The 18,412-nt window shown below is 37.2% G+C and overlaps 1 protein-coding gene across 2 annotated transcripts in view; it reads left to right on the forward strand.

Annotated features, from left to right (window-relative positions):
* Positions 1 to 18,412, forward strand: part of CENPC (centromere protein C) — an 81,986-nt gene that overhangs the window by 23,664 nt on the left and 39,910 nt on the right. For both annotated transcript variants that reach the window (XM_043906635.1, XM_043906634.1), the window contains exon 8: positions 324 to 931. In XM_043906635.1, coding sequence (XP_043762570.1) covers positions 324 to 931 — 608 coding nt within the window. The remainder of the gene's footprint in view (positions 1 to 323; positions 932 to 18,412) is intronic.

An 18,412-nucleotide genomic window follows, 5' to 3' on the forward strand; every position in this document is an offset into this window, starting at 1 on the left:
TTATAATAATGGCATGCATTTTTATACTGTGAGTGAGTATATCTGAGCAGTATTATACATCTCTGGGTTTCATCTGTTTAATATTTCTAATGAATGGGTAACCTGAAATTAGTTGAGGAAGTCTGTATAGATGCTTCCAGCTTTAAATTTTTGTGATCCCATCTATGTTATAAATGAGTATGCTCAGATATTATAGAAATGTAAAAGGAGGCAAAGATTTTAAAGTGTAAGAAAAAATTGAAGAGACATGTCAACTGCTCTTTAAAGCAAAGATATAAACTTTACTTTTTTGAGCTATTATTTATTGTAACATTCTGTTTTAGTTCTGTTGTTAGGCATGTAGCAACTGTTCCACCTCATTTATCTCCTGCAAATAATTTGAAGTTACTGGAAGATGAGTTTATAATTGATGAATCAGATAAAAGTTTTGTCAGTCAACCTTGGATTACTATACCAAGAAAGACTGGGCCTCAGAAGCAGCACACAGCATCCCCTGCTGAGAGCACTGTCCTTCAGAAGAAGAAGTCAAGAGGAAAACAGGACAATGTATCATCTATGGCTTTGACAAGTAACAAGCATCCTGGCAAAGCTCACCCAGTAGAGAAATCTCAACCCTCTGAACAAAACATACTGGGTGGGAGTTGTGCTTTGACAGATGAAGTAGAAAATAATTGTAAATCTACAAAATATGAAATATATTCTGAGAATGCAGAAAAAGCATCTGGAGCCAAAAGGACTATAAAACCAAAACAGAGAACAAAATCTAAGGCCAATGTACCCGAAGAAGAAGTTGATGTGAGGCAATCGAAAGATAAAAATATAAGTATATCACATACTGTCCAAGACAAGTTACAAAGAAATTCAGACAAAAATATGGAAGAGGGTGAAGAGATAAGCGTTAGCATTTCCAAAAATCAGTTGCTCTCTGTGGGTAAGTGTTTATATTAAATGTAACTATGAATATTAATCTAACACTTTGCTTTTTATAATATTCCTATTTAGCGTTGGGAAGTAGGCATTTAATCTGTACAAAGCCTTGAAAGCCTGCAAGCTCTTTGCTAGAGTCTGTTTATTTTACATTGTACTTCAGGTCCAGGTCTCTTGATTTTGGGATAGCTTCTAAGATTACAGCGTATGGAAAGGGAGAAGTAAAAGGCAAATGCTTAGTAAACCAGGTAGTTACCAGAACACAAGTATGACAGCATCATATATTCTTGAGGCTTATTAAAATATAAATTTGGATAAGAAATCAGCTAGTTGGTCTAGTTCTTGCAGATAAAAATTAATACTCCTCTGTTCAATTATTTATTCATTTATCTAAAAATTATTGAATGTCAGACTCTGTATTAGGCTCTGAATTTACAAAGATTGCTAATAAATAATTTTCATCATTAAAAAAAATCCATCTGTTAATGTCTGTAGACCAACAGATAAATATACATACATCCACAGGATGATATTGGAAGCACAGAGAATAATCAACTAACTAATAACTCAAAAAACTGTCTATTTTGGGACAGTATATCATTTATTTTTCAAACTGGGACACATGAAAATGGGAGAGGATGTCATGACTGTGAGCATAAACTCCGATTGCCCAGGGAAACCTGAAATACAACCGCTCTCTTACACCATCTCTCTGCATGGTGATTGAGGTTTATAATGGTGACAGTATCATGAAGAAAAGATCAACTTGTGCTTTTGTATCACTTTTTAAAATTGAAGTATAGTTGACTTAAAATGTTGTGTTAGTTTTAGGTGTATGGCAAACTGAATCAGTTACACACACACACACACATTTTTCTTCAAGTTCTTTTCTCTTACAGGTTATTACAAAATACTCAATATAGTTCCCTGTGCAGTATAGAAGGTCTTTTTGATTGTCTGTTTCATTTATAGTAGTGTGTATATGTTAATCCCAAACTCCTAATTTACCTCCATCCCCTATTTGTATCTTTTTTATTTTTTCTGTAGGTTCCACAATAAGGGATATCATATGATATTTGTTTTTCTCTGTCTGGCTTATATCACTAAGTATGCTAATCTATAAATCCATCCATGTTGCTGCAAATGGCATAATTTCATTCTTTTTTATGGCTGAGTAATATTCCATTGTGAGTATGTGTGTTTGTGTGTGTATGTATGTAATTACCACACCTTCTTTATCCATTCATCTGTGGATGGACATTTAGTTTACTTTCACGTCTTGGCTATAGTTAGTAGTGCTGCAGTGAACGTTGAGTTGCATGTATCTTTTTGAATTACGGTTTTCTCCAGATCCATGCCTAGGAGTGGGTTTGCAGATCATATGGTAATGCTATTGTTAGTTTCTTTTTTTTTTTTAATTTTTTAATTGAAGGAAAGTTACTTGACAGAATTTTGTGCTTTTTTGTCATACGTCAGCAAGAACCAGCCATAGGTACACCCATGTCCCCTCCCTGCCGAACCGCCCTCCTGTCTCCCTGCACATCCCGCCTTTCACATCCCAGCTCGTCACAGAGCCCCTGTTTGGGTTCCCTGAGCCATACAGCAGATTCCCACTAGCTGTCTATTTTACAGATGATATTTTGAATTTCCATGTTACTCTCCATACATCTCCCCTTCTCCCTCCTCCCGTCCACCCATGTCCATAGGTCTGTTCTCTGTGTCTGTTTCTCCATTGCTGCCCTGAAAATAAATTCATCAGTGCCATCTTTTTAGATTTCAAATATGTGTGTCAGTATACAATATGTATATTTCTCTTTCTGATTTAACTGCACTCTGTATAATAGGCTCTAGGTTCATCTACCTCATTAGAACTGACTCAGATGTGTTCCTTTTTATGGCTGAGTGGTATTCCATTGTATATGTACCGCAACTTTTATCCATTCATCTGTCAATGGACATCTAGGTTGCTTCCATGTTCTAGCTACTGTAAATAGTGCTGCAGTGAACATTGGGTTACATGTGTCTTTTTCAGTTTTGGTTTCCCCAGGTTGGATGCCTAGGAGTGGGATTGCTGGGTCATGTGGTAGTTTTATTCCTAGCTTTTTAAGGAATCTTCATACCGTATTCCATAGTGGCTGTATCAGTTTACATTCCCACCAGCAATGCAAGAGTGTTCCCTTTTCTCCACAGTCTATCCAGCATTTATTATTTGTAGACTTTTTGATGATGGCCATTCTGACTGGTCTGAGGTGGTATCTCGTAGTTTTGATTTGCATGTCTCTAATAATGAGTGATGTTGAGCATCTTTTCATGTGCTTGTTAGCCATCTGTATGTTGTCTTTGGAGAAATGTCTCTTTAACTCCCTTTTGCACTTTTTGATTGGGTTGTTTGTTTTTCTGGTATTGAATTGTATGAGCTGCTTGTATAATTTGGAAATTAATTCTTTGTGAGTTTTTCCCTTTGCTATTATTTTCTCTCATTCTGAGGGTTGTCTTTTCACCTTGCTTATAGTTTCCTTTGCTCTGCAAAAGCTTTCAAGTTTAATTAGGTCCTACTTGTTATTTTTGTTTTAATTTCCATTACTCTAGGAGGTGGGGCTTCCCCTGTGGCTGGTAAAGAGTCCACTTGCAATGTGGGAGACCTGGGTTTGATCCCTGGGTTGGGAAGCTCCCCTGGAGAAGGGAAAGCTACCCACTCCAGTGTTCTGGCCTGGAGAATTCCATGGACTGGATAGGCCACGGGGTCGCAGAGTGGGGCACACTGAGCCACCTGCACTGCGCTGCACTGGGCGGTGGGTCACAGAAGACCTTGCTTTGATTTTGATAGGTAAATCGAGTGTTTTACCTATGTTTTCCTCTAAGAGTTTTACAGTTTCTGGTCTTACATTTAGGTCTTTAAGCCATTTTGAGTTTATCTTTGTGTGTGGCATCAAGTAGTTTTCTACTTTTTCATTCATTTGCACATAGCTGTCCAGTTTTCCTCGCACCACTTGTTCGAGAAGCTCTCTTTGCCCCGTAGTACACTCTTGTCTCCTTTGTCAGAAAGAAGGTACCCATGGCTGTGCGGGTTGGTCTCTGGTCTCTCTGTCTTTCTCCGTTGGTCTGTATTTCTGTTTCTGTGCCTGTACCCCACTGTCTTGGTGACTGTCGCTTTGTCATATAATCTGAAGGCAGGAAGCTTGCTTCCTCCAGCTCCGTTCTTCTTTCTCAAGCCTGCTTTGGCTATTCAGGGTCTTTTGTGTTTCCATGTGAATTGTGAAATTTTTTGTTCTAGTTCTGTGAAAAATGCCATTGGTAATTTGACGGGGGTCGCGTTGCATCTGTAGATTTCATTTAGTAGTATAGTCATTTTCACAATATTGATTCTTCCTACGCAGGAGCATGGAATATCTCTTCATCTGTTACTATGTCTTTGATTTCTTCATCAGTGTCACAATTTTCTGCATACAGGTATTGTCTCCTTACATAGGTTTATTCCTAAATATTTTATTCTTTTTGTTGTAATGGTAAAAGGGATTGATTCCTTAATTTCTCTTTCTGATTTTTCATTGTTAGTGTATAGGAATGGAAGTAATTTCTGTGTTTTGACCTTGTATCCCATGACTTTGCTGAATTCACTGATTAGCTCTAGCAATTTTCTGATTTTAAGCAGTTTCTTTTGGGTTTTCTATGTATAGTATCATGTCATCTCTAAACAGTGAGAGTTTTACTTCTTTTCCAGTCTGTACTCCTTTTATTTCTTTTTCTTCTCTGATTGCCATAGCTATGACTTAGAAAATGATGTTGAATAATAGTGGTGGGAGTGGACCCCCTTGTTTTGTTCCTGATCTTAGAGGGAATGCTTTTACTTTTTCACCATTGAGAATAATGTTTGCTATGGGCTTTTCTTATATGGCCTTTTTGTTTAGGTAGGGTCCTTCTATGCCCATTTTTTGAAGCGTTTTTATCATAAATGGATGCTGAATTTTGTTGAAGCCTTTTTCTGCATCTATTGAGATGATCATATGGTTTTTATCTTTCAGTTTGTTAATATGGTGTATCATGATTGATTTGTATATACTGGAGAATCCTTGCATCCCTGGAATAAACCCAACTTGATCATAGTATATGAGCTTTTTAATGTGTTGTTGAATTCTGTTTGCTTGAATTTTGTTGAGGATTTTTGCATCTATGTTCATCAGTGATATTGGCCTGTAATTTTCTTTTTTCATGTTGTCTTTGCCTGGTTTTGTTATCAGGGTGATTGTGATCTTGTTGAATGAATTTGGAAATGTTCCTTCCTCTGCAATTTTTTTTTTAAGAGTTTCAGAAAAATAAGCATTAACTCTTCTCTAAATGTTTGATAGAATTCCCCTGTGAAGCCATCTGGTTTTTGGGAGATTTTTGATCACTGTTTCAATTTCAATGTTTGTAACTGTGTTGTTTATAATTTCTGTTTATTCCTGGTTCAGTCCTGGGAGATTGACCTTCCCTGATTGACAGATTTCCAGAGAATCTGTCCACTTCCTCTAGGTTGTCCATTTTATTAGCATATAGTTACTCATAATATTCTCTTATGATTCTTTGTGTTTCTGTGTTATCTGTTGTAACCTCTCCTTTTTCATTTCTAATTTTGTTGATTTGATTTTTTTCCCTTTTTGGCTTGATGAGTTTAGCTAGTGGTTTGTCAGTTTTGTTTATCTTCTCAAAGAACCAGCTCTTAGTTTTATTGATCTTTGCTGTTGTTTCCTTTATTTCTTTTTCATTTATTTCTGCTCAGATTTTTACGATCCCTTTCCTTCTGTTGACTTTGGTTGTTTTTTGTTTTTCTCTTTCCAGCTGCTTTAGAAGTAGAGTTAGGTTGTCTATTCAGTGCTTTTGTTGTTTCTTGAGGTGTGATTGTATCGCTATAAACTTCCCTCTTAGAACTGCTTTTGCTGAATCCCATAGGTTTTGGGTTGTCATGTTTTCATTGTCATTTGTTTCTAGTAATCTTTTGATTCCCTTTCTTATTTTCAGTTACCTCATTATTTATTAATGTCTTATTTAATCTCCATGAGTTTGTGTTTTTTGCAGTTTTTTTCCTGTAGTTGATATCTAGTCTGATACCTTTGTGGTCAGAGAAGATACTTGATAGAATTTCAGTTTTCTTAAATTTACTGAGGCTTGATTTGTGACCCAATATGTGATCTGTCCTGGAGAATGTTCCATGTGCACTTGAAAAGTGTATTCTTCTGCATTTGGATGGAAAGTCCTGAAGATATCAATGAGGTCCATTTGGTCTAATGTTTCATGTAAGGTTTGTTTTTCTTTCTTGATTCTCTGTTTTGATGATCTGTCTGTTGGTGTAAGTGGGTTTTTTAAGTCGCCTACTATCGTGTTACTGTCGATTTCCCCTCTTATGCCTGTTAGTATTTGCCTTATGTATTGAGGTGCTCCTATGTTGGGTGCATAAATGTTTACAATTGTTATATCTTCTTAGATTAATCACTTGATCATTATGTAGTGTCCTTCTTTGTCTGTGATAATATTCTTTAGTTTAAAGTCTTATTTTGTCTGAAATAAGGATTGCCACTCTGGCTTTCTTTTGGTTTCCATTCTCACAGAATATATTTCTCCACCCTTTTACTTTCAGTCTGTTTGTTTCTCTAGGTCTGAAACGGTCTCCTGTAGGCAGCATATATATATGGATCTTTTTTTTAATGTCCATTCAGTCAGTCTGTATCTTTTGGGTGGTACATTTAATCCATTTACATTTAAGGTAATTAGTGATACATGTGTTCCTATTGGCATTTTCTTGATTGTTTTGGGTTTGTTTTGTAGACCTTTCCATTCTCTTGTGTTTACTGACTATGCAAGTCCCTTTAGTATTTGTTGCAAGGCTGGTTTGATGATGCTGAATTCTCTTAACTTCTGCTTGTCTGTGAAGCTTTTGATTTCTCTATCAATTTTGAATGAGATCTTTGTGGGTTATAGTAATCTTGGTTGTAGATTTTTCTCTTTTAGTACTTTAAATATATACTACCATTATGTTCTGGCCTGTAGAGTTTCTGTTGAAAGATCCGCTGTTAAATGTATGAGTTTTCGGTTGTATGTTACTTGTTACTTTTCCCTTGCTGCTTTTAATATTCTTTCTTTGTACTTAATTTCAGCTTGATTAACATATGTCTTGTTGTGTTTCTCCTGTAAGGGACTCTCTGCACTTCTTGGACTGATTGACTACTTCCTTTCCCATGTTGGGAAAGTTTTCAGCTCTCAATTCAGTCACTCAGTTGTGTCTGACTCTTTTCGACCTGGGGCTGCAGCATGCCAGGCCTCCCTGTCCATCACCAACTCCTGGAGCCTGCTCAAACTCATGTCCATCGAGTCGGTGATGCCATCCAACCATTTCATCCTCTGTTGTCCCCTTCTCCTCCTGCCTTCAAACTTTCCTGGCATCAGGATCTTTTCCAGTGAGTCAGTTCTTCACATCAGGTGGCAAAAGTAATGGAGCTTCAACATCAGTCCTTCCAATGAACCCCAGGACTGATTTCCTTTAGGATGGATTGGTTGGATCTCCTTGCAGTCCAAGGGACTCTCAAGAGTCTTCTCCAACACCACAGTTCAAAAGCATCAGTTCTTTGGGCTCAGCTTTCTTTATGTTATCACATCCATACATGACTACTGGAAAAACCATAGCTTTGACTAGACGGACCTTTGTCAGCAAAGTAATGTCTCTGCTTTTTAATATGCTGTCTAGGTTGGTCATAGCTTTTCTTCCAAGGAGCAAGTGTCTTTTAATTTCATGGATGCAGTCACCACCTACAGAGATTTTGTAGCCCAAGAAAAGAAAGTCTGTCACTGTTTCCATTGTTTTCCCATCTATTTGCCATGAAGTGATGAGACTGTGAAGTGATGGGACCAGATGCCATGATCTTCATTTTTTGAATGTTGAGTTTTAAGTCAGCTTTTTCACTCTGTTCTTCCACTTTCATCAAGAGGCTCCTAAGTTCCTCTTTGCTTTCTGTTTAAATAAGCTAAGCAGGGTGACAGTATACAGCTTTGACATACTCCTTTCCTAATTTGGAACCAGTCCATTGGTCCATCTCCGATTTTACTTCTTAACTGCATACTATACTGTTATGCAGTTATACTACTACTTATATAACTTTAGTATAACTTAAGTTATACTACTTAACTGTTACTTAACCTGCATACTATAATTTCTTCAAAAATTTTCTCGGTGCTTTCTTTTTTTCCTTCTTCTTCTGTGACCCCTATAACTCAAAGATTGGTACGTTTAATATTGTCCTGAAGGTCTGATGATATCCTCAGTTCTTTGCATGCCTTTCCCTTTATCCTGCACTTCAGCAGTTATTTGCACCATTCTATCCTCCAGCTCACTTATCTGTCCCTCTGCCTCAGTTATTCTGTTGTTGGTTCCTTCTAGAGGAAGGTATTTTTAATTTCAGTAATTTTGTTATTCATCTGTTTGCTTATTCTTTATTTCTTCTATGTCCTGGATGACTGTATTAACTGTGTTAAATGTTTCTTGTATTTTCTCCATTCTGTTTTCAAGTCTTCAGAGCATCTTTGCTATCATTATTTTGAATTCTGTTTCAAGGAGACTGTTATTTCTTCTTTATTTGGTGTTGTGCGTTTTGACCTTGCTCTTTCATTTGTGCTGTATTCTCTGTATTTTTGTCAATTTTTTTTTTTTCTGACTTGCTTCATTGAGGTCTCCTCTTCCCAGGCTTTAGGGTTGTATTACTTCTTGCTTTTGGTTTTTGCCCTTGGAGGGAAATGTTGGTTGGGGTTTTGTGTTGATTTCTTGTTAGGGGTGACCTGTGCCTGTGTTCTGGTTGGAGATCAAGCGAATCAAGCAGGTAATTACAGAGATAATGGGACATATACACATACTTCCACACATACAGTTATAACCAAAGTGTTCTAAAGAAAAGAGTACAGGAGATTGACTTGGTGAACAAGGAGAGTCAATAGTGATAACCAATTAAAAGCAGAGCTAGGTCATGCTCAATCTGGAAAACTGCATAGCAGAGGGCCAACTGGGGAATATAACAGAGAGCTCAGCAATTTAACCTACTTGGTGAAAAAAGAAAGAGTGAAGGAATACAGGGAGAAGGAAAAAAGATAAAAAAAGAGGAGAAGGGAGGCAAAAGAGAAAAGGAGGGGGTGGAAAGAAGTTTAAAAAAAGAGCAACAGAAAAAATAGAAAAGCAAAGATGAATAGACATGTGGAGAAGATTTATATGTATATTCAGAAATAGATATAGCCGGTAAAGAACTATAGGAAAAGCAGTTGAGTATATAAAAAACAAAATGAAAAACTCATTAAAAAAGAGGGTGAAAAAGAGAGAAAAAAAAAATCTTAAAATGATTTTTTTTTTAACAAGAAAAGTAAAGAGGAAAGCTCCATAGTACCACAGAAGGCGAATGTGAAGGTGGAAATATGTAGGGGGAATAAACTGTGAATTATAAGAGAAAAAAAGGTTCTCAAGGTTGTAGTTCTCTTTGGTTGTGGCGTCTACCCCTGTGGATGGGATTGGGTTAGTGTCCTGTGACGTTTTCGTGGTTGGGGGAGCTTGTGCCTGTGTTCTGGTTGCTGGAGCTGGATCTCGTCTCTCAAGGGCAGTGCAGTGTAGATTAGTAGGTTTGGAGAGTGTGGCTTCAGTATGCCTTTGGGCAGTCTTTCTGGCTTTGGCAGTGTTGTGTGTGTGTTAGTTGCTCAGTCATGCCTGACTCTTTGTGACTCTGTGGACTGCAGCCCATCAGGCTCCTCTGTTTATGGGATTTTCCAGGCAAGAATACTGGAGTGGGTTGCCATTTCCTTCTCCAGGAGAGTTCCCTGACCCAGGGATAGAACCCAGGTCTCCTGCACTGCAGGCAGATTCTTTACTGACTGAGCTATGAGGGAAGTGTTTGACGTGTCTGTTTCTGCAGCCACTTAAAGTGGCTCTCTCAGGATATCTTCACTGCCACCAGCCCCCTGCTTATTTCTGGGATCATTCCCCGTCCTGCCCTGCACTACTGGCCAAAGCTTGCTAGGTAGGGGCTTATGTGGATCTTTTCTTGTGCCCTCTGTGTCACAGAGACTTGTGTGGGCTTCCCTCAGCCCTCTGAGCTCAACCTCTGTGTCACGGGTCTTGTGTGCACTTGTCTCGGTTCCCAAGGCCTTTGCTCTGTGTTGCAGGGCTTGTGTGCACCTGTTTTGGCTCCCCTGGCTTGCCCTTTGCTTCACGGGACTTGTGTGCCCTTATCTTGGCTCCCCGGTCCGCCCTCTGCATTGAGGGGTTTGGGTGCACTTCTCTCTGCTTCCGGGGCCCTCTGTGCTGCATTGCAGGGCTCGTGTGGACTTGTTCTGGCTCCCCCTGCCCGCTCTCTGCATTGCAGGGTTTGGGTGCACTTGTTTCGGCTCACCGCCTGCCCTCTTTGTAGCAGGGCTTATCCTATTATTAGTTTTTTAAGGAACTACCATATTATACTCCATAGTGGGTGCACCAGTTTACATTCCCAGCAACAGTGTAGAAGGGTTCTTTTTCCTCTACTTCCTCTCCATCATTCATTATTTGTAGACCTTTGATGATGGCCCTTCTGACCGGTATGAGGTGATCCTTCCTTGTAGTTTTGATTTGAATTTCTCAAATTATTAGCAGTATTGAACATCTTTTCATGTGCTTATTGGCCATCTGTGTATCTTCTTGGAGAAATGTCTATTTAGATCTTATGCTCATTTTTCATTTGGGTGTTTTTGTTTTTTTCTTATATTGAGCTGTATGAGCTATTTGTGTATTTTGGAAATGAATCTCTTATTTATTGGTGACTTCATTTGCAGGTATTTTCTTCCCTTCTGTGAGTTCTTTTCATTTTGTATATGTCTTCCCTTTTACTGTGCAAAATCATTTAAGTTTAATTAGGTCACGTTTGTTTATTTTGTTTTTATTTTCATTACCCTAGGAGGTGAATCGAAAAAGATACTTGTAATTTTTGTGAAAGAGTGTCCTGCCTGTATTTTCCTCTAGCAGTTTTATAGTATCTGGTCTTACATTTAGATCTGTAATCTGTTTTAAGTTTATTTTTGTGTGTAGTGTTAGAGAATGTTCTAATTTCATTCTTTTACATGTGGCTGTCCAGTTTTCCCAGCACCAGTTATTCAAGAGAGTGTCTTTTTTTTGTTTTTACTGTATATTCTTGTCTCCTTTGTCATACATTAATTCACCGTAGGTGCATGGGTTTATTTCTAGACTTTCTATCCTGATCCTTTGATCTGTATGCCTGTTTTTGTTTCAATACCGTACTGTTTTGATTGCTGTAGCTTTGTAGTATAGTCTGAAGTCGGGGCAACTGATTCCTCCAGCTCTGTTTTTCTTTTTCAGGATTGTTTTGCCAATTCACAGTCTTCTGTGTTTCCATGCAAATTTAAAGTGTTTTTGTTCTAGTTCTGCAAAAAATGCCATTGGTGATTTAATAGGGATTGTATTGCATCTGCAGATTGCTTGGGTAGGATAGTCATTGTGAGAAATCTGATTTTTCCATTTCAAGAGCATGATATATCTTTCCATCTGTTTGTGTCATCTTTGATTTCTTTCGTTAGCATCTTATAGTTTTGGAGTACAGGTCTTCTGCCTCCTTAAGTGGTTTAAGTATTTTACATTTGATGCAGTGGTGAATGGGATTGTCCTTAATTTCTCTTTCTAATCTTTTGTTGTTAGTGTATAGAAATGCAACAGATTTGTATGTTAATTTTGTATCCTGCAAATTTTGTTTTTCACTGAAGACTTCTCATAATTTTCTAGTAGCATCTTTAGGATTTTCTATCTGTATTTGGTTGGTGCAAACATAATTGCAGTTTTGAACTGTGAATTTTAAATCATTACAACAAGGCTCAAACACATCTTTATTAATCAAAATAGGGATCATTACAGTCAATACTTTTTTGCCAGTGAGTAATAAGTTTTATTCCTGTAGCTAAAAAATCCATGCTTTGGCAAGAGGCTTTGTTGCCTGGATGAATATAGGATGTGTTTCAGGCCTAACATTTGGTTGGAAGAGCTTGATTTTCATTGAGCATTTCTTTGGTGATTTTTCCAGTTATCCCTGATAATTCTATGTATCGTTTTTTTTGGAGGGGGGGGTGGGGGGAAATGAGATGTGTCCAGTTTTTAAACTAAACCTAACATTTACTTTTGGGGACTTGCCTGCATCTCTGGGATTTGAATGAGGGTTGTGTCCTGTTTTACTCTGTTTTAAGTTTGCATTTAACATGTTTCTCTTCTCTGCTCCCCTTGCCCACTGGGGACTCCTGTTTGGCTCCTTAAAATTTGCTGCTTAGAGAAAGTTCAGCGGTAGTTGATCATGCTGCAAGTTCTTTCTGGACCTTTGCAAAGGGAATGATCAGTGAGGGCCACCGCTCTCTTGGGATCTGTAAGACTGGGTGTTTTGGTACCTGCTGTCCATAGCCCTCCACTTTTATCAGAATACTTTACCAGTGCGCTAATCTCTTTGGAGATAAGGATGTTAGCATGTTACCAAATGTTAATTTTATTTTGCAGAAAATATAGTACCATGTCTGAGTTAATTATTAATATTTAAAACATTTTATTCGTTAACTCCCTCATTTACTTTGCTCACAGCTGACTCAGTTCCTTTAATTGGCAGAATTCTACAAATTTGTGTCACCCACTGCTGAGATTGTTGAGCCCCTGATGTATTTGTATAGATTTGTTTCTGGTGGTAGCTTGTCCTGAAATGTGTGTAGCAAGCAGGTATTTTAGGATAAAACTGTTGTGTAGTGCATGCTGTATGTGGAATTCAGAGGAAAACTCAGATTCAGTGAATAACAATGCCAAAAAATGCAAGTAACTAGCCATTGTTCAAATAACAGTGGTGCTATTTCTCTTTCGTGGCCTTTTAGACTTTCATTGTCCTAAAATTCCATTTTATTGGGAACCCATTCTCCACCTGGTCTTTCTTGACAGGGAGTTTTTCTACTTTAAACAGTTTCTAAATAAAATTCTGTATTTCAAGAAAGAAAAAAAAAAGTCACTGCTTCAGGATTTGATAAACTCTTGAAAAGCATTTTCTGCCTCTTGCTGGTTGTGGAAGGTTTTTCCCTGGAAAAAGTTGTTGAGATGCTTGAAGAAGTGATAGTTGGTTGGCAAGAGGTCAGCTGAATATGGCAGATGAGGCAAAACTTTGTAGCCTAATTCATTCAACTTTTGAATTGTTAGTTGTGTAATGTGAGGTCAGGCACTGTTGTAGAGAAGCACTGGACCCTTCCTGTTGACTAATGCTAGCAGCAGGCATTGCAGTTTTCTGTATATCTCATCGATTTGTTGAGTATACTTCTCAGATATATCGATTTTGTCAGGCTTCAGAAAGCTGTAGTGGATCAGACAGGCAGCAGACTACCAAACATGGACCATGATCTTTTTTTTGGTACACGTTTCACTTTGGGAAGTGCTTTGGAGCTTCTTGGTCCAGTCACTGAGCTGTTTGTTGCCGGTTGTTGTAGAAAATCTACTTTTCGTCACATGTCACAATCTGATTGAGAAGGTTCATTATTGTGTAGAATAAGAGAAGATAATGCTTTAAAGCATGATTTTTTTTTTCTTTTCAGTCAGCTTGGGAGGCACCCATTTATTGACCTTTTGCACCTTTTCAATTTGCTTCAAATGTCAAGTGATCGTAGAGGGGTCAACGTTGAGTTCTTTGGCAACTTCTCGTGTAGTTGTATGAGAATCAGCTTCGATGATTGGTCATTGTCAACTTCTGACGTCTGGCCACTGTGTTCCTCATCTTCAAGACTCTCATCTCCTTTGCCAAATTTCTTGAGCCACCATCTCACTGTATGTTCATTAGCAGTTCCTGGGCCAAATATGTTGTGGATGTTGCAAGTAGTCTCTGCTGCTTTGCAACCCATTTGGAACTTGAATAAGAAAATTGCTTGAATTTGCTTTTTGTCTAACATCATTTCCATAGTCTATTTATATAATATAATCAGCAACTAATAATGTCGTTAGCAAAAAAGCATAGAAGTGTGCATTAAAATGATATATAACATAAATATGTTTAAGACTATATTCTAATATCAAATAGCAAATTTCAACAGTGCAAAAACCGCAGTTACTTTTGCACCAACCTAATAGTATCTTGTCATCTGCAGACAGTGACAGTTTTATTTCTTCCTTTCCAATTTGGACTTCTTTTGTTTCTTTTCCTTCCCTGATTGCTGTGGCTAAGACTTCCAAAGCTGTGTTGAACAAAAGTGGTGAGAGTTGGTCTTAGAGGAAATGTTTTCAGCTTTTCACCATTCCTGGTCTTAGAGAATGTTTTCAGCTTTTCACCGTTGAGTATGATGTTACCTGTGGCTTTGTCATATATGTCATATATGGCCTTTATTATGCTGAGGTATGTTCCCTTTGTGCCCACTTCTTTGAAGAATTTTGATTGTAAATGGATGAAGTGTATCACTTTTTCTGTACTAGAGAGAAAATGTATTACAGAAAGAACTTTCTCCAGAATAGTTAATGGACTAGAAAACACTTACCAGATTTATTTGCACTTTGTATGTATGAAATACAGCTTAATCCTTGACAGTCCTATCCAATAAGAGATAACACTCAAAAGAAGTTAAATATTAGTCTTAAGATCTATTTCAACCTAGAGCCCATATTTTTTGTTACATCAAAAAGTTTTGAAAAGGTAAAAATTTTTAATGCTTAAGTGGAATTGTTTTTGTGCCTGGATTTTCTAACTCTGTTGTTAATATAGAGGAAAGAGAGAGTATATTAAAAGCTCAATATTTGTCCTAATCTTTTTTTTTTTTAAATCCTCTGTAATATAGTTATCACTGGTGGCTCAGTGGTAAAGACTCGGCCTGGCAGTGCAGGAGACAAGGGTTCCATCCCTGGGCCAGGAAGATCCCCTGGAGGAGGGCATGACAAACCACTCCAGTATTCTTACCTGGGAAATCCCATGGACAGAGAAGCCTGGCGGGCTACAGTCCATGGGGTTGCAAAGAGTTGGACACGACTAAGCTCATGCATACACTCAGTTATTTTAGCTTTCTTTTTGTATTGTCTATAACATAGACTTTATATCACCTGAAATAATAGTTGTCAGACTTCAGTTTTGCCTATGTATGCCTTTGCATATTTGACAAGTGCTGCTTACAATAAAAGGAAAAATGACCTATTTAATGGATCTCTTATAAGTGTTAGACATGTACCATATTCTTTTTATTTGAATAATTCTTTATTTTTTTGTTTCCTTCAGTTTCTAATCAGCATTTGGTCATTTTAAGAAAACACTGTATGGAGAATTTGACTAAAGTGAAGGTGATAGTTAACATTATAAGAAAGCATATTTCTTAAAACTAGTAGAATATAAATTCACAAAATTTGAAAGGTGTGTATTTATAATTTCTTAGTAAAAAACATTGCATCAAGAAAGTGTACTTGGACGATACTCTCCTAAATTATAAATGTTAAACCTGTATTGAGTACCTGCTATATTTTGTACACTGGTTTTAGTGTATATAAAACTTGTATTTATCTAGATTGGTTAACTAATATAACATTCTGCCTTAATTTTCTTTTGCTCTCAGAACAACTTACTACATACTTAGTGGTTTAAAACAACAAACATTATCTTCCCATTCTGTGAGTCAGGAGTCTGAAATGGATTTTACTGGGTCAAAATCCAGGTGTTTACAAGGTTTTTGTTCCTTTTTGGTTGTTCTAGAAGAAGATCTGTTGCCTTGCTTTTTCTACCTTCCTGAAATCGCCTGTATTCCTTAAATTATGGCTGTCCTCTTACAGTCTCAAAACCAGCAATGCCAGCCTTCTCATTGTAATTGGATTCAGCCAGTTATCCTGGGATAATCCAGGGTAATCTCCTTATTTTAGGGTTTATTGCCTTAATCATGTCTCTAAACTTTCTTGCCATGTAATGTAACATTTTCACAGATTTTGTGATTAGGGCAGGTGAATTAGGAAGTCATTATTCTACCAACCATATCATTTTCAAAGACTAAAAATATGGAGATAATTCTAATTCTGAAAATAATTTTCCATTGATTCACAAGGCACTTGACATAATTGTAATGCCTAAACTGATGACTTGGATTGAGCAAATTAACTTTTCTACTTTTGTTGTCCCATAGGCTTCTCAGACTCAACATATTGGAAACTAAATTCCTCCCAACTTCTTCCTCTGCTAGTTTTCAGTATCTTCATAAGCAGAGATATAATAAGAAAGAAATCTGATTCATCTTTAACTACAGTTTTCTTTACCTGGCAAACTGTATAAAGTCAATAAGTCTTTTGACTTCTTCCTTAGTAGCTTTCAAATCTATTATTTCCCTCCATTGCTACAGCTACCCCCTTTGGCCAAGTTACATTAACCTCTTTCTTAGATTATTTTAGCATTCTATGTACGTACCCTTGCTTTTCTTTCCTCTCCAGATTTATCTCCTGGACTGGTTTATAATGAATTTTTTCCAGTTCCATGAACAGACCACTTTCTCAGCTGTGGGTCTTTTTGTATGCTCTTCCTTTTACTTAGAAAATAAAATTTAAAAAGAAAAGAAAAGAAAATATACTCTGGGTTCCCTACCAAGCTGTGTAATAAGTTTAAATATTACTTTCCTTGAGTATTATCACTTACCCTGTATGTTCCTACATCTGCTCCAAAGCACTCTTCATTTTCAAACATAATAAGAAAATACTGAATTTGTCTTGTACTATAGAGTCTGGACTGAAAGCTCCAGGAGAATAGGAACTATATCTTTCCTGTTCCTAAAACCACTTTGCTGTAGCATTTCTGTGGCTCACTGGAATATATTATCAGCAGTGACAGAAATATCGCTCTATTTTGGATGAATACTCTTGCTATGTTTATCTGAACATGTCCCATCTTCAGAATCCTGTTCCTGTACATGTAAATATGCAAAATTTTCTACAGTAGTCACTTTTTTTCTCTAGCTATTGCCCTGCTTATGACTTGTGTCCCGACAGTTCTAAGTTACCTCTTTTCATATTACCAGATGTTTCATATATCAGCTTAATGTTCTGTATACGTTCCTTTTTATGTCATTCACTCTCTAATCTTTCTTGATCTGGAGCTGAATTCCAAAATGGTGTTCTTAATTGGTTTCTTTTTTACTTTGTATGATTTTTTTTTTTATATCATGTCTGAATAAATCTTTGATGGTAGCATTTTCCTCTTCATATTCTTTTGCTTTAAATCATTGTTCACATTGGTGTTTTTTCTTTTTTTGAATCAATTCAATGAATATGGACAATAATCTATGTCATCATGAGCACCTCTCATTTATTGAAGCAGTTCCTGAGGATATTTTTGAGAAGCATAAGGGAAAAACAAGAAGGAAAGACATAAATAAAAGGAGTTAGAGAAGAGAGATGTGGATGGAAATCTTGGGGGCTGGAAAATGATGCTCATCAGTGAAAATTCTTGCTGTTGTGCAAATAATTTTTCAAATAGTGACAACTATGTTGAAAGTTCTCATTCTTGCTTTGGTGTTTTGTTAATTGACCCTTTATTATTTTCTATATCTACTCCCTAAAATATGTTATTTATTTACAGGTTTTTACTTTGTGGTAGCTTGTAGTGTTTCCTATTCTTGTCATCTTGAAAGTATTGGTTGATACTCTTACTAAGCACAATATTGGTACAGTAGATTCTTTCTAATTTTTTTTAATAAAAATTTTTGTGCCTGATCCAGTATAATTATGGAACAGTGTAAATACAGAAGTGGCAAGGACCAAACATAAGGAGAAGAGATTAAGAAGAGGTGGCAAGAATACACAGAAGAACTATACAAAAAAGGTCTTAATGACCTGGAAAACCATGATGGTGCAGTCACTCACCCAGAGCCAGACATCTTGGTGTGTGGAGTCAAGTGAAGTCAAGTGGGCCTTAAGAAGCATTTATTATGAACAAAGCTAGTGGAGGTATTGGAATTCCAGCTGAGCTATTTTAGTTGCTAAAAGATGATGATAAAGTGTTGCACTCAGTATGCCATCAAATTTGGAAAATCAGCAATGGCCACAGGACTGGAAGAGATCAGATTTCATTCCAATCTCAAAGAAAGGCAATGCCAAAGAATATTCAAACTGCCATAGAATTGTGCTCATTTCACATGCTAGCAAGGTAATGCTCAAAATCCTTCAAGCTAGGCTTCAACAGTATGTGAACTGAGACCTTCCTGTTGTACAAGCTGGATTTAGTAAAGGCAGAAGAACCAGAGATAAGTTGCCAACATCCAGGTCCATATAATGAAAGCTATAGTTTTTCCAGTAGTCATGTATGGGCGTGAGAGATGAACAATAAAAAAGGCTGAGCACTGAAGAATTGATGCCTTTGAACTGTGGTGCTGGAGAAGACTCTTGAGAGTCTCGTGGACTGCCAGGAGATCAAATGAGTCAGTCCTAAAGGCAATAACCCTGAATATTCATTGGAAGGACTGATGCGGAAGCTGATGCTCC

This window comes from Cervus elaphus, chromosome 6, assembly GCF_910594005.1.
Source record: "Cervus elaphus chromosome 6, mCerEla1.1, whole genome shotgun sequence".
Classification (NCBI taxonomy): domain Eukaryota; kingdom Metazoa; phylum Chordata; class Mammalia; order Artiodactyla; family Cervidae; genus Cervus; species Cervus elaphus.